The 21,679-nt window shown below is 46.4% G+C and overlaps 2 protein-coding genes and 1 non-coding gene across 3 annotated transcripts in view; all 3 read left to right on the top strand.

Annotated features, from left to right (window-relative positions):
- Nucleotides 1–21,679, top strand: part of LOC119436809 (alcohol dehydrogenase class-3) — a 51,525-nt gene that overhangs the window by 21,016 nt on the left and 8,830 nt on the right. Inside the window, exon 6 of the mRNA XM_049660289.1 lies at nucleotides 18,759–18,975. Coding sequence (XP_049516246.1) covers nucleotides 18,759–18,975 — 217 coding nt within the window. The remainder of the gene's footprint in view (nucleotides 1–18,758; nucleotides 18,976–21,679) is intronic.
- On the top strand, nucleotides 9,098–12,996 carry LOC119436808 (deoxynucleoside triphosphate triphosphohydrolase SAMHD1). The gene has a single exon (XM_037703796.2). It carries the CDS (start codon nucleotides 9,516–9,518, stop codon nucleotides 11,037–11,039), a length of 1,524 nt encoding a protein of 507 aa, XP_037559724.1. The 5' UTR covers nucleotides 9,098–9,515; the 3' UTR covers nucleotides 11,040–12,996.
- Trnaa-agc (transfer RNA alanine (anticodon AGC)) lies at nucleotides 14,934–15,006 on the top strand. The gene has a single exon. It is a non-coding gene; the product is annotated as a tRNA-Ala (tRNA).

Consider the following 21,679-nt stretch of genomic DNA (forward strand, 5'->3'; position numbering starts at 1 on the left):
GACAGGACGGTCAGGACGCGTTAACTCCATACACGCTTTCCCGTTTTCTAGGATTTGTGCACGCGCACGAGATTCTGCGAACGATCGCCCAATGGCCGGTATCTAGCAGCTGCTGCCGGCTGACGTTAGCTGGCAGCCGGCTAGCAGTTTTTAATAGAACGGCGAGGGGGAGCCCTCTCTTCTGAAAGAGGGGCTCGTTTTATTGCGATAGCAATTATATGGACACTTCAACCGGATTTCTGCCGTCGGCGTCGCCGTCGCCGTAGCCGTCGCCGTCGCCGTCGCCGTGAGGTTCCGTATAGATAAAATCTTCACCGCGCGCCGTATGCCCCAGCGCAAGCGTGCTGGGACGCGCGCTATCACGGAGAGCGAACGCACTCAATCCCCCACGCGCAAGCAACGAAGCCAGCGCCGGAGGGAGCGGGGGGGGGGGGGCACTTCTACTGTGCCAACAACCGCACTCGTCGCTCGACCGCACGGTCTCTTATCTCTCCCACGCGCAAGCAAGGAAGCGGGAAGCCAGCGCCGGAGGAAGCGGGGGGGGGGGGGGGTGGGGGCGCACTTTTCTTCTGCCAACAACCGCGCTCGTCGCTCGCCGCACCGTCTCTTATCTCCACACGGCTCTGACTCTATGCGCCGCGTGCATTCGCGGCTCAGTTTCTGTTGAAGCGATAGACCGCACGTACCTTCGCCCGCAGCGGCGTATGCTTGCTGCCAGCGTTTTGACAGTCGTTGTCTGCAGTCATTCAGTGTGATCTCTTCATGTTTGTTGTGCGCGCTCACACCACGCTTGTTCATTCAGTTAGTAATAGTCGGGTCACATTTTCCAACGCACGCTACACATGTAATGCTGCCCGGATCGGCAGTGCAGCGCTACAGGTGTGTCCCTTCGCACGCGCGCTGCCCACGGGAAGCGCTTCTCATCAACACCACCGTTTCACACGCGCCTTCTCGTGGTCATCGAGTCTCTCTTCATGTCGGTCTACTTACGCCGCAGCACACCTGCTTACTTAATCAGCTCATGTTTACTACAATTCATATTGCTACCAAAGCCGCTCACCTTACTTCGTATGACATTGCTGTGTTGCTATCGCATGCATTGCTTCGCCCTTAGGGCGAAACTGTGACATTTTTTACATGCCGTTTGTTAGCTCCACGCGACGTATAACTACATAAATTGGCTGTTATGTTCACTGTTCCGGAGTTCCACCCGTGAAATGTGTTTACCCGCCAAACTCGACGGGTGGCTCAGCTCATGTTCCAATCCTGGCGTAGACATCGCAACGAGGGCCGCTTCGAGGAGCCAGCATCGAAGCCTGCAACGACACAGGCTGCTTTGCTGTCGATAGCGAGCAGATTACACAGACAAGTGATACAACGGGGGTCTCTGCGCGGCGGAGTGGAATGAAGCGCACGCTTGCAACCGTGTTGAAGGCCCGTTGACGTGGGAGCATCAAATCATAAGCGTGAGTGATATTTAGGCTACAGAGGCGCACTTCTTGGGAAAAGCGGTGTGTATACATAGAGGTCTGTGTTACCAGCCGTTGGTATAATGAAGCAGGTTAGGTGGCACCACATCCGCAAGTATTCCGAATTTCGTACGTATTTCGTAAGGAATTTTGAGGAGGCATAGATATTTCGGAACTGGTGCTGGCATCAGGATTTTTGCTAAGCAGATATCACTTCTTCACTGTTCGTCGTCAATTTCGAAATTCCAACATGTGTGTCCGCAAGTGAACAATGAAAAAGTTGGGGAAAGTTGTTAATTAGGGAAATAAACATTGCGATTTGTCCAGCAAGCGGAATGTGCGCCCCCTCAAGTAATTCGCCTGAACAAGCCTCTGCGAGTGTCTTCCGAGATCGCATTGGCCGCGCCGGTGCAATCTCAAAGGACTAAGCGTTCGGATGTTTAAAATGGTTTTATGCGTGTTCTATAGAACATTTTAGATTCGTAGCCGCGTAGCCACCTGTATGAGGACATGTGAAGCCAGGAGCAGCCTTGTTGTTTTTTACACTTCAGGTGTTGTTTTACACAAGTGTTTTTTACACTTCAGGTGTAAAAAAAAAAAAAAAATCGACGGAAACTTGCTTCGGTGACGGTCGCGCAAAGCGACACTGCTTTTGATCTTCCGTACTAAATTATATATTGAATAACAATAACAAAATCATGTTTGATATGGCTGTACTTACTTTGGACCACATGAGCTATGGTAGCATATTTTAGCGGGTGCGCGAGGTTTTTGAGGACATAATGACAACTTCAGGAATAGCATCGATATTTCAGATAAGTTTGCAATGTTTCGTTTGGTGCTTTTTTGTGAGACTGTTACATAAAACCATCTTCATCCCCAATTATTGCCTGAATTCGGCTTCGATAATGTCTATACACTCGGATCAGATAGTGCGTGTCGATTTTGAGCAGTGCTTCCTCAGCAGGCTTTAGCATGTTTTTGTTATTGTGTGGCTATTTGTTAGTCTTTCTCTCGGTGACGCCCGCCATACAGGCTTGGATATTTGGAACATTTAGGACGCCATAATGAGGATGACATGGTCGCTGAAGTTCGTAACCAGACGTCCTTAGGTGGCGCAGGCATTGTGGGCGCAAACAAATCCATTGTGGGCGCAAGCAAATATAGGAGTGGCACCTAATGAAATCATGCACAGGAAGCTTGATTTTTTGTTCTGCCACCTGAAGTTGATCGCCAGTGGCCATAATCGGTTTTTCAGGGTTCTCACTCATCATGACGACCACCTGCTTGAGAAATTCAACCATCTGAATGACATCTGACCACTGGCAGCGCTTAATTGGCGTTGACACAGATGATAATTGGCCACGAACTCCCTTGTCTCACCCAGAAAACAAACCACTTCACGACATTCAAGAAGTGGTGGTCTCCATGTTGTAGTGGTGAGCATGCAAGGCGACTAGGGGAATGTACTGTTTTATCTCCAGTGTCAGACTGAAAGCTGGTACCCTGGAATAAATGTGCTAGGTAGATGAGTTGGTGCGAACGATGTTAAGCGCCTAGACAGATAGAACGAGAATGTTAATGTCTGTGACGATTCAAAGCCGTGCCCTTCAAATACCTCGAGCAACCGGCAAACTACAATACATTATACACTACAGAATGTTACAGTAGTTGGAGCTTTGCCAAAGATTCCCATGTGGGACCGGCCATATCAATCACGGCGAGTTTCTATCTAGGAGCGGGTCAACTCGCCTTCCGCTCCAATCTCCTCTTCACGTACTAGTGTACGAGAATCGGTACCTCGGCATGACTTCGGTGGCCCTGTCGTCAAGCTCCATGCCGTTCAGTCTGCGCATGCGCCGTTCACCCGTGAACCTCGGCGCAGACGCTTTCTTTCTGTCTGCTTCCTGCAACGGCTGATATGACAAGGTGGGAATCGGAAATAGCGGCAGAAGAAGAGAAGCGAAGTCACGTCACGCTTTGCTATCCGATATACTATACATATAATATGTCAAGGGAAGTGTCGTGTACCTACAATAGTTCGGCCTTCTCACGTAGGTGCGGGCCGGGCGTCCATCACGCTTTGAAGAATGGGCATCGGAGCACGTTCACTTTATGACTGTGATCATGTGTCGGAACGTCGCTTGAAGCGACATGTAAGAAAACATTTACGAAGAACCAAACCCAGTGGCTATCCAAGAATGCGTTTAGCATGCTTTGGGAGGTGGTTATTTGTGGCACTATGTTGGCACTAAATATGTTTTGGGAGGCGCTCCCCTTTCCGCCGTGCCTTACCCGTACGGGGGAGCCAACGAGTTCTTCGAGCGCCGGCCACTTCCTCAAGGACCAGTTTGTGCAGCGCCTGCGACCGCCTCCGGCCGCAGACGCTAAGGTCCCAACGACAGCGTCTCAAAACGTTACTTGTCACAAGGGAAGAATGCGAGAAAGATTATGATAATTTATTGGCATCACCTTTGAAAGCGGGGCGGTGACAAATAGTCACCTAGCCTGCTTGAACTAATCAGATAATCTATACATTCGCTTCAGTCTAGCATTTTGCTCCCCATTTTGCTGTACAGGTAGATATTTGCAGGTAGATACAGGTAGACTGTACAGGTACCAGTTATCTGCCCTGCTTCTTGTCTTCATTAAATAATTAATCAATAATAATTTATTACAACGCTTAATTGGAAGATTGGGTTCAACGTGCCAAATCAACACATGGGCTATATACAGCGTTCTGGCGTTCCAACCCCATCCGAGTGCAGGCACCGTGGCCCAACACCGAATTTCCGGCCTCGTACTCAGCAGCACAGCATCACAACCACTGAGACACCACGGCGGGTTTTCTTAATGATCGCTTAGAATTAATTGCCTAGAATGAGTGTCGATCCTATCGATAAGTAATTGAGTTGCGCTTTTGAAACATACGAATCAAGTACTCTGGAAAAGCTGGCACTCATTTTGTAGGACACGCACATGCTAGCCATTAAACAAACACAGAAAGAAGGACCACCAACATTCTGCCCCTTCTAGTTAAAATGCCAAGAGAAAGGAGCGTTATAGCTCGCTCGCACCGTAGAACTTTTTCAACTAGCAACTTCGGTGATTATAAACTAAAGGCTCGTCAATTCTAATCATTTACGCGCGAAAAACACTTGCCCCCATATCAGATAATTGATAGCATCGCTGATTTAATATCACTCAAGTCGGACATTATCTAAAAGATGTTAGCCGGCTTTTTACATGACTTACATTCATACCTAGACCTCGGGTTTCAAGTTGATGCTATCTTCCTGGATTTCTCAAAAGTTTTCGATCGCGTTCCTCACCATAGACTAGTACTGAAGCTAATGAACCTTAACATACACCCAACCGTTATTGGATGGATTAAGGATTTCCTCTCATCCAGAGTACAATACACATCTGTTAACAACAGCAATTCCCTTCTACCAAAGTAACCTCCGGTGTTCCGCAGGGCAGCGTTCTTGGCCCTTTACTCTTCTTAATATATATTAATGACTTGCCTAACTGTGTGTCTTCCCACATCAGACTTTTCGCCGATGACTGCGTAATATATCGATTAATTTCATGTGACAATGACAAACATGTTCTTCAAACCGATCTTAACGCTATTAACACATGGTGTTCAACATGGTTGATGACTCTTAATACAGCTAAAACGAAGTTATTATCATTTACTAGGCGCGGTCACCGTATTCCAACATCGTACGTAATAAATAACAACATAATTGAACTTACAACTTCATATAAGTATCTTGGGGTTCACTTACAGTCTGATCTAACGTGGCATCATCACATCCGCCTGACGTTGGCATCAGCTAACCGCTCATTAGGCCTCCTCAAACGCAACCTTAAGCATGCTCCAGCTAAACTACGCAGACTAGCATACATCACATTAATACGCCCAAAAATCGAGTATGCATCAGCCATCTGGGATCCTTGTCAAACCTATATCACCCATGAAATCGAATCACTGCAAAACCGCGCGGTCCGTTTCATTTTTTCTGATTATTCACCCTATACTAGCATTTCAGCACTAAAAGCTCGCGCTCAGCTTGACGACTTATCCTATCGCCGCAGAATTGCCCGCCTTTCGCTGCTGCACAAACTTTATCATCATCCGCACCTTCACCATATCTTCGAACCAGCGACAGCCTTCTTTCCACGCACAGACCATATCTTCAAGATAAAACGCATAAGTTGTCGCTCAGCTCACTATGCTAACTCCTTCGTTCCCCGAACAATACTTGCATGGAATAACCTGCCATCACACATTGCTACTCAAACCGATTTCGCAACCTTTCAGGAACTTTTACGCAACGGTTACGCGTAAATATCCATCATGTACTATTTTAGCGTTTCTTCATACGTTGTTCAGTGTATATATTGTTTTGATCATTTGTTTTACCGTTCTGCGTGTACATTGTATAAGTGTATTCATGTCTTATTAATTTGTTAAGATGACAACTGACGCAGTTTCCAGCAAGACCTCGTATTGCTTCTTGTACACTGTATCTATTTATGCCCTTAATTTGTTTTAAGTTGTTACTCGACTAATCTATTTCGTATACTGTTTTATTTGTGTATGTTGCTAGTCGTCGTACTTATGTATAATTCTTTTTTTTTTCTTTTTTTTTCGGTAACGCGCAAAGCTCGCATTTTTTCATGTGTCCGTACCCCCTATGTAATACCCCTCCGGGGGCCTTTAGGGGTATTATGAAATAAAATAAATAAATGTGCCAATTTAGTTGTAACGATGCTGTGCATATATAGTCTCAACGCGTGTTCCAATTATTTTATTTTCTAATAATTCGCAAAGCACTTGCGGATTAGTATAGAGGGCCATTATCGCGCTCGGGGAACGGGAATAGGCACTGATATGGTTATCAATGTTCCACATGTGCACGAGCAAAAGGATACGGGGTGATCATTTTTAAGTTTTGCGGTATTTTTAAAGATCGTCTGTGGCAGATAGCATAATGTTTGTCCTTGAGCTGGATCATTCAAAGAGGCGGACATTACTAGCATGAAAAATCGAAACACATATGTAACTAATTAACACTTTTTTGTCATTAACTTTGTAATTACATTTGCGGCACATATTGCAATTTACAAATTGTAGCCGGTGAGCTTGCCAGACGTATCCACTTGAAATCAATTGCAAGGAGGACACCAGTTTCGAGATATTATTTCCCAAAGTTTGGGACGAAATACATGGGCGTTCCAGTTACTTTTGTCCTTCAATACATAAAATAGCGCTTTGTTAAGAAAGTAAGTGGGAGAACAGTGGATTTTTACGGCGAGCTTGAGGGCGCATATCTCCAGGCTGGTGTCATTCTGGAAGTTCGTTCCAAGTGGATACGCTTGCAAACTCACCGGCTACGGTTCCTAAATTGCAAGATGTGCCATAAAGTACTTAATTAAGAAGGTAATTAGTGATTTTTTGTTATTTATTGAATATATGTTTCCATTTCTCTTGGAAGTAATGTCCGTCTCTCTGAATAATCCAGCTCTAGGACGAGAATTATGTTATCTGCAACAGGCAGTTTTTTTTTTAATTCTGTAAAACTTAAAAATTATCACCCCATATATAGGACATGAATGAACAAAACGTGGCTCTTTTACACCTCAACCAGAAATTTCCAGCACCCTCTGCAGATTAATTACACCTATAATAATAATAATAATAATAATAATAATAATAATAATAATAATAATAATAATAATAATAATAATAATAATAATAATAATCAATCATTTATTTATCGTGCCCAGGAACAACCGTGAGGTCTGGGTGCTGGCGCACGTATACATAGAAAAATAAATACAGCAGGGGAGTATCAGCGAAAAAAAAAACAATGAATAAAAAATAACAATCTTGAAAAGTGTACATACATGTAACCGAAGGCGCAAAATGCATACATAAATAAAATGGAGAAGGGAAGTTGAACAATATGTGAAACTAAGACACAACAACGGAAAGCTCAGAGCAGAACAAAGACATAGAGACATAATAATAATAATAATAATAATAATAATAATAATAATAATAATAATAATAATAATAATAATAATAATAATAATAATAATAATAATAATAATAATAATAATACGTATTGTACACCTATTATACTATACCAGCTGTCTACGGAGGAAGAGGAAATTAATTTCTACTTTACTCCCACAGAAGTCTGCTTTCATGAACGCAATTTATATACCGGCTGTCCCGGCTGAATGTATCCACTAATGAAGAAATAATGGAGGCCTTTACGCGAACGGCGCCCATTGTATGTCGATAGGCTTTGCTCATGCCATGCCAGTCACGATTGATTTTTTAATTGTGCAGAAATATGTGTTTAATAAGTTTATTTAATTAGATTTTAATGAACTATAATTTAGTCGATAAGGTGTCAATGAAAAGGTTGTGGAGTATGTCGGGGAATGATAACAGCATTTAAAGCAACCTAGATTTTGGGTGGTCTCCCCCCCCCCCCTCTCCCCCGACGAGAAATAAAAATGCAACAAAGAAATAAAGCGCATGACAACGCGTCGGCGCGCCAGCGATTACAACGGTCCCAAACATTTACAATCGATTAAGCAAGTCATTTAAAAGTTGGGTACAAAAGTGCGCAATCGAAAAAAAAAAGAACCAATTAATACACGAACAACGTCCATCAACGTACAGTGGGTACTGTGCGGCCGGAAAGGTCTCCGTTACTTTTTAATTATTGGCGACATTCAGCTGGAATAACCGGTATCTTGTGGCGGCGAAAACAATTTTTTATTTAGTGCAGATTTACATACCACAGTAATTATCTCCCCGTCCCACTCGCCCCTCAATTTTGTTTTGTTGTTGTTGTTTTTCGATGACAAACAATTCATTTCCCTTTCAGGCACATTATTTTTCAGTTTTTCATTCATTAAGCGACAAAATTAAACATAGCCTTTTCTTTTTTTTTTTCTTAGACGAGGTGCGTTACGTCGGTCGGCTTCACGTTAAAAAGTTACAGCTTTTGCAGTTTTTTTTTTTTTTCTATCTACGAACTTTGTTATCGTCTGCATTCCTCTTATGTCCATCTGTAGTGCTGACCACAAGTTGGCGTTAGTAGTTAAATTAACTATTTTCGATTACTTGTCTTCGCCATCCTGTCGTGGGCATGCTTGCAGTGAGCGGAATGCAAAAACTCGTGTAACCACCCTCCCTATACCCAGCGCCACTGCAAGACGCAGACGACAATTGCGCAGTTCTAAAGCGTGCACGTGTCGGACCATATACAACCATTGCCTACAATACTTGCACTAAAATAATAATAATAATAATAATAATAATAATAATAATAATAATAATAATAATAATAATAATAATAATAATAATAATAATAATAATAATAATAATAATAATAATAATAATGGTACTGCATGCTGCGAATCGCTTTTCTCGTCTACAGCCCACAGTAATCGTGCTTGAAATCTCCGCGACTATTTCACTCGGCGAGTTATTTCAAGAGATGCATTTCAAATCACTATTGTCACTTCTGCCATCTTCTGCCATGTCGTTTGTATTATCTCCATGAAATTGGCCATATGAAATCGGTTTTTCGGTAACAGGATGCGGGCTTTCGGTTTGAATTTACCGCCGTGCTCCTCGGTGAGCTCCTGGCGGCCAAATTCAAAACTTCAAAAAAGATTCGCCTAGATGGCGCTAGTTAACACTCTTCCATGGTCTCGTGTATGCTGGACGCCATGCATTTGTCTACCTGCTGCTGCGTGTAGCAGAAGTGTTATCATTTCTCCATTGTCTTCACACAACTCGTCGCAGACGGCCAGCATTCTCGCGCTGCTCTTCAGAGTGTTTCGAAACCGCAGCTGCTTTATACTTCTGCTGGCTCTTCCGCTTTCTGGTGCTCTGTAAGTCCGGCCTTTCCTAAAGAATACTGTGATATCACTCACCACATACACAGACCTGCAGCAAGTACGAGCCTGCCCGTGTTTTAAGCGAGCACCAGTACGAGCGATCGGGCGATGGGCAACACAGATGGCAGTGAAAGCCGCGAGCGCTCCGACGCGGATGCGGAGACGGCGACCGCAGATCTCCGCGCCGACGTGCTGCCTCCGCGGAAGGTGTTCTGGGATCCCGTGCATGGCCAAATCTCGTTACACCCGGTGTCCATAGCCGTGATCGACACACCCGAGTTCCAGCGACTGCGGTACATTCACCAGCTAGGGCACGTAGCCTACCTTTACCCGGGCGCCTCGAACAGTCGCTTTGAGCACAGCCTCGGCACGGCTCATCTAGCTCGAGCGTTGGGCTCGCACCTACGTGATTGTCAGCCTGAGCTAAATCTGAGCGACAAGGAATTGCTTTGCCTCGAATTAGCGGGCCTGTGCCACGACCTCGGACACGGCCCATTCTCGCACTTCTGGGAGCACTTCTACCGTCGCGGCGCTCGTGACAGGGGCCTGAAACCTCGTTGGACCCACGAGGCGATGTCGTGCAAGATTCTTGCGCACTTGATCGCTGCGAACGGACTGGACCGGACGTTCGACGCATGGGAGGCGAAATGGCCCGGCCAAGGCCTGACAGCAGACGACGTCAAGTTGGTGCAGGGACTCATATTGGGCGACGCGAACGGTGTCGAACCCTCCCGGTGGTTCCTTTTTCAAGTGGTGAACAACCGCGATTCCGGCCTGGACGTGGACAAGTGGGACTACTACCTGCGCGACTGCCACGCCGTCGGTCTGGCTTGCGGCTTCCAGTTCCAGCGGCTCGTTGGTAACGCGCGCGTCATCGAGCACGAGGGCTTCACGCGCATCGCGTTCCGCGACAAGGAGCTCAGCAACGTGTACGAGATGTTCCGCATGCGCAACACTTTGCACTACAACGTGTACCACCACCACATGATCAGCATATTCGAGGCCATGATCTGCGACGCGCTGCAGTTGGCGGACGAGAAGGTGGCGTCAGCCAGCGGCGGCGGTCGTCTGCGGCTGTGGTGGACGACGCACGAGGCCGGACAGCCGGACGCCAGCCGGCAGCAGGTCGAGGCCTTCGTCGCGCTCACCGACGCCTGGGTCGAGCTCTCCGTGCGCCGAGCCGACGCCAAGCAACAGCCCGAGGTTCTGCGCGCGCAGCAGCTGTGGAAGGCGCTCGAGACCCGGTCGTGCAGGCCCTGTCCGCTGTACCGCTTCCTGGGCAGCATCCCCAAGAGCGACGACGGAGGGGTCGGCAGCAGCGAGGAGACGCTGCGCGAGGCCATAATGGCCGCGCTCCCGGAGGACGTCAAGCCCAAGGCGGAAGACCTCGTCGTCGAACTGGTCAACATCCACTGGGGCTGCGGCGCGGAGGATCCGGTGAAGAAGGTGCTCTTCTTCCGCAAGGCAGAGCCCGGCCTAGCGTTGCGCGCGGATCAACTGCGTGATCAGTCGCCAGTGCTTCCGTCCCGTTTCCAAGACCCGCGCTGGCACGTGCTGCTTCGAGCACCGGCCAAGCCGGGCTTGGACGAGCACATCGAGCGCTGCCTCAAAGCGCTCCAGCGCCAGGAGTAAACGGCGCTGTCGCCTACAAGTGTATGCCAATGTTTCGCACGGGGTGTAGTAGAGCAAGCGTGCTGCCCCTTGATTCAAGTTATTCTAGAATGCTGGTAAATACACGGCATATCTGCGTTAGATTGACCTATATGTATACGTCACGCGATCCGTCGCTACGCCGCGTGCGCGCGCACGGCTGACAACATTGCTGCATGCGATGGCCAGTCTCGATTTTCGCCTCCTTTCCATTTTGGTGTCTAGTCTTAACTCTCTTGGACCCCGTTGTGAGCCCTATCTTATACATGGCCGCTTGGTTGCCCTTCGTCTCGAATGAAACTCGGTGGCAATGCGCCCGTAACGTACGTTTCGCTATAGGTTCACCAGTTTATATATCCCAGTACTCGGATGTTCAGTTCAGGTGTTAGCGTCACGCGTTGTCACGTGCCAATTCGAGAATATAAGACGGTCCGTGAGGAATGTGCGTTTAGTAGCATCCCATCTCCGTACGTATATCCATCCTATAGTATAATTGGGCAGTAGCACTATAGCGCCAAAATGTCACGCTCCGTTGTGGTTGTCGTCCTTGAGAACTTCGTTTATTAATTATACATTCCGTGGAAAGTGGCACGTGTAGTTTGAACAGCGGTGTGCGAGCATTCGTTTGTGCATGCGAAGCAGCAGCGTCATCGATGAGCGCCTCGCGTGAAACCTGGAACAGTCTCAGGGTTGTCGTTCTGTCCCTTTTGGCGGGTCATAAAAGAGAAATGTGATACGGAGTTAGCCGAACGGGGGGCGTTGCGATGAGCCCGCACGCGTCATAGGACGAAAGATATAAGTTCGACTCAGCAGCCAAGCGACTGCGTCACACGTGTCGAAGTATACACAGCTCATGACTATCTCATTTTAATATATGTTCCAAAGAAGGAAGGATTGAAGCTAATATATACTATATAATAGTTTTTATATGTAACACTTCGAGTTCTATAATACTCTTTAAGTATACAGAAGGAAAAGATTATATATATTTAAGATGTCTTTCCAAGCCATTTGTGTTCATATACGAGGTGTTCCGGCGATTGTCTCCAGTTGTAAAAAACAAAAGAGAGAGAGAGAGAGAATCTGAAATGAAGCAATCATTTAAAATTTACTTACCAAAATTAATAGCTGCGACGGGCATCAGAAACAGATGCGGCCCGTAAATTCTGCAAATGGGATACTGAGAGTAGCATTCTTTTCGAGATATACATCCTGAGCATATACCCTGAATGCATGTATACGTGACGAAGACGGTGTGGGAAAGTTGATAGGACGGCCAATGCTGCCTTGCAGGAAGTTTGGGGACGCATATATCTCGAAGCTGAAGCTAGTCTCAGGATTTGTACTAAGTGGGACATCACAATTCCGCAATTGCGGCATGTGCCGTTAAAGCAATGAATTAACGAATTAAAACGTTAATTCGTAAATACTAGTTAGTTGGCTTTTTTTGGCGATTATGGCGCGCAGTACGTTTCGCATATCCGCCATTGCTATGACTGACATTCTCGAATTCCTTTTCTGTCTCTCTGTGTATCTCTCTCTATATATATAAATGGAGACAGTCGTCGCTGAAGCAAACGATATTAATATACCGGTTGTGAGAAGCTGTCCCTCGTCAGTTCAATACGGCGACCATGGTATTCTTGGACAGCAGATATATGCGCGCATTACTTAATTCTTTATCACATGACTGTCCAATGTCTTTCACCAGCCCGTGCAATAGAAGCCCCGAGAAAGCGTCGTGGGAAACTTGTCAGCTGGCGCAAACACCCGAGCCAGCCGGCCTCGCGCGGTTACGGCGCACCGATGGCCTCCGCGATAATGGACACGGCCGTGTGTACATGTGAAAGTGATCGGCATGCCTGAACCCGTGGGTTTCACTGTGTTGTTCTTGGTCTTTATTTCTGCTCTGCTGGATTAATAAAGTGCATTGGCGAACACGTGACCGTTTGATCCGCAAGAATGCAGTTTGGCACGCCGCTCGCAGATCCCGTATCATTTTGTCCCCGCCTGTATACAGCAAACGTTATAACAGGTACAAGAGGAACCTACCAGGAAGGAAAACGGAAACTGACACGAAGAAGCGCGCGCATTTCATTATCCTCGCTAATGTGTACATGGCGCAAGAACAATTAACAGTCGGCGTGGAAATTTTGAAGACCGCGCGCGCGGTATCCCAGAAAGCGTTAAATTTCCGAGGAGCTATAGCCACTACATCAATAAGCTTAAAAAAAAAAAAAAAAAAAAAAGATGTTTATCGCATATGTTAGTGTAAGTTTAAGCCCGAATACGCTGCTTGCCCAGGCTGAGGAAATCTTCCGCTTCTTCTCGGTAACCGCGGTACTTAAACGTTTTGCGCCGACTGAACATTTAGTATCCTAAGACTATATAGCATCAGTTTCGAGGTAGCGCAATCCAAACTTACGGGGAAAAAAGTGCCCTGGCGTGATATTTTCCCAAATATCCTCATCCGTGCAATGTGGGACAAAGCCCATGCTTTGTTTTGACTGCTTGAATATCTCGGAATTATAGTCTCTGCATTCAGGGACCGGCTATTTCGCAATTTCCACATCTACACTTTAAAGAAGTCGCGGGTTCGGTTCCAGGCCTCGTCAGCCACGTTCCGATGGGGGCGGATGGCGACACGCCCCTTTACCGTGCCGTGCCATTGGATACACGTTACCAAAATTAATCCCAAGCCCGCCACTCTACGCACGGCGTCCGTCCCAACTATATCATGCACCAAGATTTAAAAATATGCAAACGCCACGTAGCTGGACAGAACCAAAAATAATGTTGTTTGCCGTCGCTTGGAGATACTCAGATTAATTTTTTTTTGCGTTCCGCCTCATTAGCCTTAATTAATTGATCAATTTCTCAAATTATATATTTTGGTGGAAAGTGTCAATGGGAAAATTGTAGAGCAACATGAAAAACTCCCGATACAGCTTTCTGTTGCTCAATACGTGCTACGTAAAAGTGTTTTTCAGCGTGAAAGAAGCCCGCGGATACGCACAAAGTGCCTCGAGCGGCCAGTCGCACGGCAGTTTAATATCAGATGGTAGAGCGGCTGCCGCGGAAAGGCGGTGGTCCCGGGTTCGAGTCCCGGAGGGAGGACGAATTTTTCTTCAATTGTGAGGCTTTTCTTTCAAGGAACCCGTATGGGTTTCCCTTGTAGCACTTGCTACGATTGGGTGGATGTCTCATTTTCCATTCATATTAAGGTAGGTGGTGAAAACGAAACATTTACTGCTTACATATTCCATTTAACCGCAACTCCCGGCCGTTAACTTTCACGGAGGATATCATACGCGTTTTATAGAATAACATGCATACCGGGTAATATCCAAACACGAAATGGATATCATTACGCTTTACTTTCTTCCCCTTTACAGAGCGTAACAGTCGCCGTGACTAATTAAGCATACATCTTCTGTCTAAAGCAGTACAATCACCCGATTTTGATGTTCTGCCTTCCCGTTTTTCCCGTTTTGGATTTATCCATAGACGAAAGTGCAGAGGAATACGGTAGAGGAAAGAGCTGAATTTCTTTGCAGCGCGGCCAGCGGCCAAACCTGTGAGAGCGACTTCCTCCAAGCCCAAACCGTAATTCGGTAATTCTGTGAGCGTCCTTGCGCATACATAACTCGTAGCCCAAACGCCAAACTCCCACCCCTGAGTATCCGATTTTCTCGCGAATGATTACCAACGGGCAAACTTGAGCAACATGGCCAAAGTCAAATTCTCCACTACACGGTTTTCGTGTTGAGAGACTATCGTTTCGAAGGCCTTTGAAATAAAATAACTGCAATAACTTTCTTTGGGGCCTTTAATTTGAACCTTTATATATCGTCATTTTGTCAACAGTGACCGGTCGGGGGTGTAGCTCAGATGGTAGAGCGCTCGCTTAGCATGCGAGAGGTACGGGGATCGATACCCCGCACCTCCACTTTTTTTTTTTTTTTTTTTTTCTTAATGGCCAATTTGTGTTTTGTTGCAAATAGAGTCCAAAATCGTGTACCAATACTTCCGCATGCCCATTACAAAAGTCATTACAAAAGTAATCACTGGTTTATTCTTCAATGTATGGATACGTTTGCAACTGTATAAACTAAAATTCCCACAACTTATATTTTTATCTTCGAAACTGGACCAGAAGTGAGGCGAGCATTGTCGGATCGCTAAACAATATGCAATCCGTTCAGTTATAGAAAAGAAACGTACACGCGGCGGTGTGACCCGTGTGATGTCTGGCCAGCGCTCAACTGTGACCAAACATAATTGCAAACGCGTGTGAGAGAACCATGCTGAATAGAACCTCGCGGTAACACCTGTAACACCTGTAACACTTCGAGAGATGAGAAAATAGATAAATAAAAATCAGCTAATGCTCACGGTCTGACGTGCTAGCTATCGTCACGCGAAGCAGCATGGCCTTCGAGATCACGCGCGCATCGCGCATCCTCTCAGAGGCCTAAAAAAGCGAAAAATTAGTTTTGCTAAACACCGAGAGACAGCAGCACCTCCGCGAGGGCAGCTAGACGGTACTCTTTTATCTCTCTTTCTTTCTTTCTTTCTTTTTTTTTTTTTTTTTTTTAAGGCGCGATTTTTCAATCGCGCTACAGCTCAATAATAGTGCAATCGCCTCCGTGTATACGTACAGTCGCGAGCCAAAGTTTAGAGACAACATACGCCACGAAAAACGTTCCCTTGTCGCATCCTAGGCATTCTGTGACTTCGACGTGCGCCCGTGTTCGATCAATGCATTGGTACAATTTCAAGTTTACAGCTGTGCTAAAAGAATTTTTTTTTTCTTTTTTTTTTTTTTTTTTTTTTTTTGCTGATGCCGTGGTCTCTAAACTTTTGCTCCCGAGACGGTGACCCACACAAGATTAACAGAGCGCACAGCTACGACAAAACTGCCCCAGCGTGAGAATAAAGAGTAGCATATATGTCGGCTAGCCACAAGCTAGGTCACGGCAATGTTTAAGTCAAATGGACAACATATGTAGTGGCTCACTGAAGCGCACATTTTTTCCTTTGAGCATGTTAAGGACAAACATGGGGCCTGCCCAACCCCCTACTACCCCTTAAAAACATTTCGGGCTTCGCCACGGTTCAGTCGTAGGAAAAATCGAGGCAGAAAACGTTCGTGTTTTCTCAGATTATTATTTAAAGAACGGTGATACGATCACTCGTCTTTATCGAGACTTCAATGACAACAAGAGTTTGCTCCGCAGAATCGTTGATCAATCGTTCCGTGACCTATATAATGGTAACTCGCGCATGCGCACGTGCTCTCGCTATTTAAAGCAAACGGTTGCTGTGTCACATGACGCACGTGCTAATCATATCAAATAGCTACCCAGCTAGCACTAAAGACGCAAGATCTTGCGTGACTCAGCACCGGACGCGCGCTGGGCACAGTGCCAAGCACGACGTCTTGGCACAGTGCCAGGAACGTACGGTTCAAGCTACGGCACTACACTCTATCTCACAAGTAGTGTGCAGCACTGTGGAAGCTGCAGGACTCCTTAGCCAATACGAAGGCCGAATGCCCCTCGAGATATGTGTTCATCCGCGCCGCATGCATATTCTACTCACTGCCTCAGTGAATCGCGGTATACGACGTGCATGCGCAAGAGTGCTAACACGTCACGCATCGCTGTACCGTATCACGTCCAGAAAAAAAAGAAAAAGAAACTCTCTAATCCCGCCAATAATAAGACAGTTACGTCCGGAACTATATTCCGCTGAGCAATTATACTACCTGTGTACACGTCTCGTACATTCGGCAGTGCTGCAAACTATTTGTGATATGGATTATAGTCGTGAGAAATCTCGTGAAAATGAACACATTATAGCTGGCGTTGCAATAGGGGCGTATGTATGCGATTGTGGCATAAGGGAAAAAGGAAGGAAAAAGACGTTCACTGAAAAGCAACATTTACCAGTGTCCAAAACCCACGTGACCCGTGTTGGTGCAACGGTTGGTTTCGAAACTGGTTCATTCAGCACAGCAGCCCGGTGTCCTACTGGTGCGAACATGGCCTACATAGCGACCAAAGTTGGAGTGAAAGAGGTTAGATGCGGACAAAGAATCAGACAGAGAGACATACATCAAACTGGCTCAAGTTCTCAAGAATGCTAATCACCATTAAAAATATTTAAAATTTATCTGCTGCTGGGCGAAATCGCAACAGGATCATATACCGCGTGTTTCTGCGAAGACTGCTACAAATTCTTGAAGATAGAGTTCTGAAGCCTAAAAACGTGACTTTTTTTTTTTAGAAACCAGATTATCGGGAACGACAGACGTCAGAAAACAAGCTATGTGCTCTAATTTTCTCGCTAATTGATTAAAAATAATAATCAATGTATTTAATTAGCGTAGTTACGTGGCTACTGACAATGTAAAGTTGTAGCTACTGAAGAGGTTGTCGCTGGTTGGTTGAGCTTCGAGCTCACGGTCCGAGTTGATAATTTTGTGTTCAGTAGAGCCCAACAGATCTCTGAAACCCTTCCGAATTCGGTTGATGGACTCCACTGATACGGTAAGGTTTCAATGTGTTGATCGAACATGTCGTGGCTCCTACAAATGTGTTCATTCGTCCGTTCTATACTTGCTTTTCATCGCTGCCGCGGTGCTCCTTGATGTCAATGTTAACACCTTCTGTCGCTATATGAACAAATTTATGCTGTATTCTGTCATGCTCACTTGCTATATGCATGCGCCAGATTTAATTGCTCATCACCTCTGTCCCTCTTCCTTTCCCCTTTTGTCGTTTTTTTGTTTTGTTTTGGTTTTACATATTTTCTTTCCCTTTTTTATTTACAGTTTGCTGTCAAGTTGTATTTTGGATTATCTTCGCAGGTTTCCAGCTCTTGCCTGAGTCCTCCTCTGCCTTTCGTCGCGCAATTTTTAAAAAAAATTAAATTATGGGGTTTTACGTGCTAAAACCACGATCTGCTTACAGAGACTGCGTAGCGGGGGACTCCGAATTAATTTTGACCACCTGGGGTTCTTTATAGCGTGCACGACGCACGAGCGTTTTGCAATACGGCCCCATCGAAATGCGGCCGCAGCGGCCGCGATCGAACCAGCCACCTCGAGCTCAGCAGCGCAACGCTATAGCCACTGGGCTACCGCGGAGGGTAAAAAGAAGGGGAAAAAAAAGACATAAAGGTCTCGCTAATCCTGCCCTGGCACTCCTCTCCGACTTGGCTTTCGGCCTGCGCTCTTTATTTTTATTTCTCTTTCTCTCTTGTTTCCTTCTTCTTCTTCTTCTTTCTGGGGTTTTACGTGCCAAAACCAGTTCTGATTATGAGGCACGCCGTAGTGGAGGGCTCCGGATTAATTTTGACCACCTGGGGTTCTTTAACGTGCACTACAACGCAAGCACACGGGCGTTTTTGCATTTCGCCTCCATCGAAATGCGGCCGCCGCGGCCGGGATTTCCTATATTCGTTGCAGCTCTTCGCTGCCTCCTTTTTTCGAAACACGAATCTCGTGCAGCAAATTTTACATGATTTTTTTTTCCCCTTTCATTTATCTTTAAGCACTCTCACTGTTACAGAGCAAGGTCGGGCTTTCGCTCACATTTCATTCGGTTTATGTTTGTACTCCAGGGGTATGTACACAATGAAAGTAAGTGCTAGCTGCTGCTCGACCTTACAAGCGCTAATCCCGCGCCTGCGCAGATCAACATTGTGGCACCGCTGGACAAGGTGTGGCTTCTGGCCTGCGCCGTGTCGCGCGGCTACGGCGCCGCTCTGAACGCGGCCAAGATCACCAAGGATAGCAAAGTGGGCATCTGGGGGCTGGGAGCAGTCGGCCTCTCAGTCGCCATGGGAGCCAAAGAGCGAGGCGCCAAGACCATCATCGGCATCGACATCAACGAGTCCAAGTTCCAGCGAGGTGCGTTCAGAGATCCCAACGCGAGAATGGCGAGAAAGAGACCGCGCGCCATCGCGTATAGGCCGAATCTCCGCAGCGACTCCTAAAATTGAAGTTATAAAGGGAACGATACTAAAACGTAATATTGAGTTAAGCTAGATTATTCAATTACGTTTCCGCGTTAGATGGACGGCCGCTCTATCTACCGTGTGTCCCAGCTAACGGTAGCCGAGCTGTTCCACGGGAAAAAATCATAAATAAATACCAAAACAAAAAGAGGCACGGTGCAAGATAAAATTATAAGACCTTGGGCGTTCAGTCGTCAAACGCCTGACGGCCGAACAAACTAGATCTTAAAATGTTATCTTGCACCATGTGTTTGTAATCTTACCTCTCTCTCTCTCACTCCTATTTTTTTTTTTTTTCTCTCGTTGGACAACTTGGCTAACGTTAGTTGGGACACCCCATATATAACCATGACATAATGCTCGGTATAATCCAAAAAGACGCTAGAACGAAAGACGCGTGGCAGCTGCCGCTCGCAAGTACCTGCACCAGCCCGCCGTGACATCGTGAATTCTTTTGAGAGCGTCTACTCAAATCTAGTGAATTCTTTATCGGTAAAGAATGACTTTATGCATTGCATTATAAAGGAACCAATGACATTTCCTTAGTCTAAAGCGGCCCAGATGCGATAAAATACTTTCAAATCTGTGTCGTCGTGCTGAAGCAGTATAGAGCGGAGCTTTCAACGCGAAATCCAAAGGAAAGTTTGGCCTTCATTTTTTTCCTTCAGTAATGACCAACCTTATTTCCGCCAGATGAGTGAAAATGAGACTTTCGACGAATACTTTACCAACGTAAAGTACTTGAAGTGTGGCTATTTAGTCTCCCTCTAAACTAAACGCTGCGAGGCAGCATTCTTGATGTATGCCATACTTGAACCGACAGCGGATACACGCCACGCCAGATGTCGGCGCAGAAAGGAAGAACGAGCGATGACGCCCGGTGGACCTTGTAAATTTCGCGTAAGCTTACATCATAGACAGCGACAGCTTCTGGTCGAGGCTCGTTCTAATAATTAACGAAAGGGAATTAACATTGTAACATTCCGAGCTAAGCGAAGGGTCAACTTGGCGACCTTTGTCGGTTCAGACGGCACGACAAACGAAGGAAGTAAACAAAAATACTATACACGCAAAATATATATAACGCCACACTCTCGTCCCCGGAGAGGAACAGTGAGCCTTGTTCCGTTACGAAGACGTGTTGTTTGTTTAAAACGAATTCTGAAGGTGGCGTTCTAACCATAGTTAAGTGGTTTTCTTTAACGTCCCATTAAACAATATGCACATGAAAAGTTACATCGGTTTTCGAGTGTCTACATACGATGGTTCAGTTAACCTTCGGTTGAACCCAAATAAGCCAGCCGACAAATAAAGATGCATCATGCACGAGATAACGGTGCGAGAGGTGTCGCCTCGGGAATGAGCAACGAACGAAATTCCGGGGATATTCAGGGGATAAGCGTAATACGATTACCAGGCTTTCCCACGCACCTAGTTTGTCCTAATCACGATGGGGGACCTCTGGCTAGAATCGTAATTAAGGTGTCAACATGCGGTGTCACCTGCTGACACCATTCGTGCTGCCTTCCCTCCCTCGCAGTATCCAAGCTTTGAAAACGCGCGTCTCGGGTTTAACAATGCGAACTAGCTGGAACGCGGCCATCTTGGTAAGAGCAAGTGAGCTGTGTGGGAAAGCCTGCTTACGGAATTTCGCATATCCCCTGATTCGTGTGTCTAAATATGGAGTGAATACCGTCAAAGCCTGAACGTATTGAGTGTCTTGAGCACAACAACGCACGCACAAAAGCCGCATTAACTAATGCTTCTAATTTTCTCGCGGTTAATTGCTGCATCAGACTACATGCTTCGATACCTTCAATATCCGTCGTGGCAGTGCAACAGCAAAAGTGAGTTTATGTCAAGAAAAATAAATTCCTAAGCTTTATGTGCATGCCAAAACCACAATGTGATTATGGGGCACGCCGTAGTGCGGGACATCGGATGTTAATTTTGACGACTTGGAGTTCTTTAAGTGCACCTAAATCTAAGCACACGAGCGTTTTCGTATTTCGCCCTTGAATGCGGGCGCCGCAGCCGGGATCGCACCCGCGACCTCGAACGCAACAGCGCACCTCTATAGCCACTGTTGCGTCCCGAATCGGCAGGGCGCATTCTTTGGTTGTTTCCATCGGGGCAGCCCCTTTCATCAGCGTCGCCCAGACGGCGACAGTGCCCGACACCGACGGTGACGGGCAAACAAGCGCCCCATACCTGCAATGCGCATGCTTTGGGTTTTATCAACACCGTCCAGACGGCGACAGTGCCCGACGCCGACCATGACAAGCTGACCATCACGGAGATGCCACGGATCGATGCGAGAGGCCAACTTCGGGGAATTACTATCATTGGGAACGGCGACGATCTCAGTTTGCTAGATGGCCACGCAGTTGCGGCAAATTCGAGGGCGAGGGTGCAATAGTAGAGGCGGAGTTCTGTGAACAATACGACCCCTCTGATTGGCCGCACCAAGGTCATCAGATTCCCTAGTCGGGTCAACTATAGGGAAGACGACTGTTTTATAAGCGGACACCATGGGTGCAGTGGTGTGTCCTGACGTGTTCTGTTGTGTGGTCAGACATGTAGTGAGCTGAGACTTT

Source organism: Dermacentor silvarum, chromosome 1 (genome assembly GCF_013339745.2).
Source record: "Dermacentor silvarum isolate Dsil-2018 chromosome 1, BIME_Dsil_1.4, whole genome shotgun sequence".
NCBI classification, from domain to species: domain Eukaryota; kingdom Metazoa; phylum Arthropoda; class Arachnida; order Ixodida; family Ixodidae; genus Dermacentor; species Dermacentor silvarum.

Coding starts and splice junctions, on each gene's coding strand:
- LOC119436808 (XM_037703796.2), top strand. CDS start 9,516: ATGGGCAACACAGATGGCAGTGAAAGCCGCGAGCGCTCCGACGCGGAT.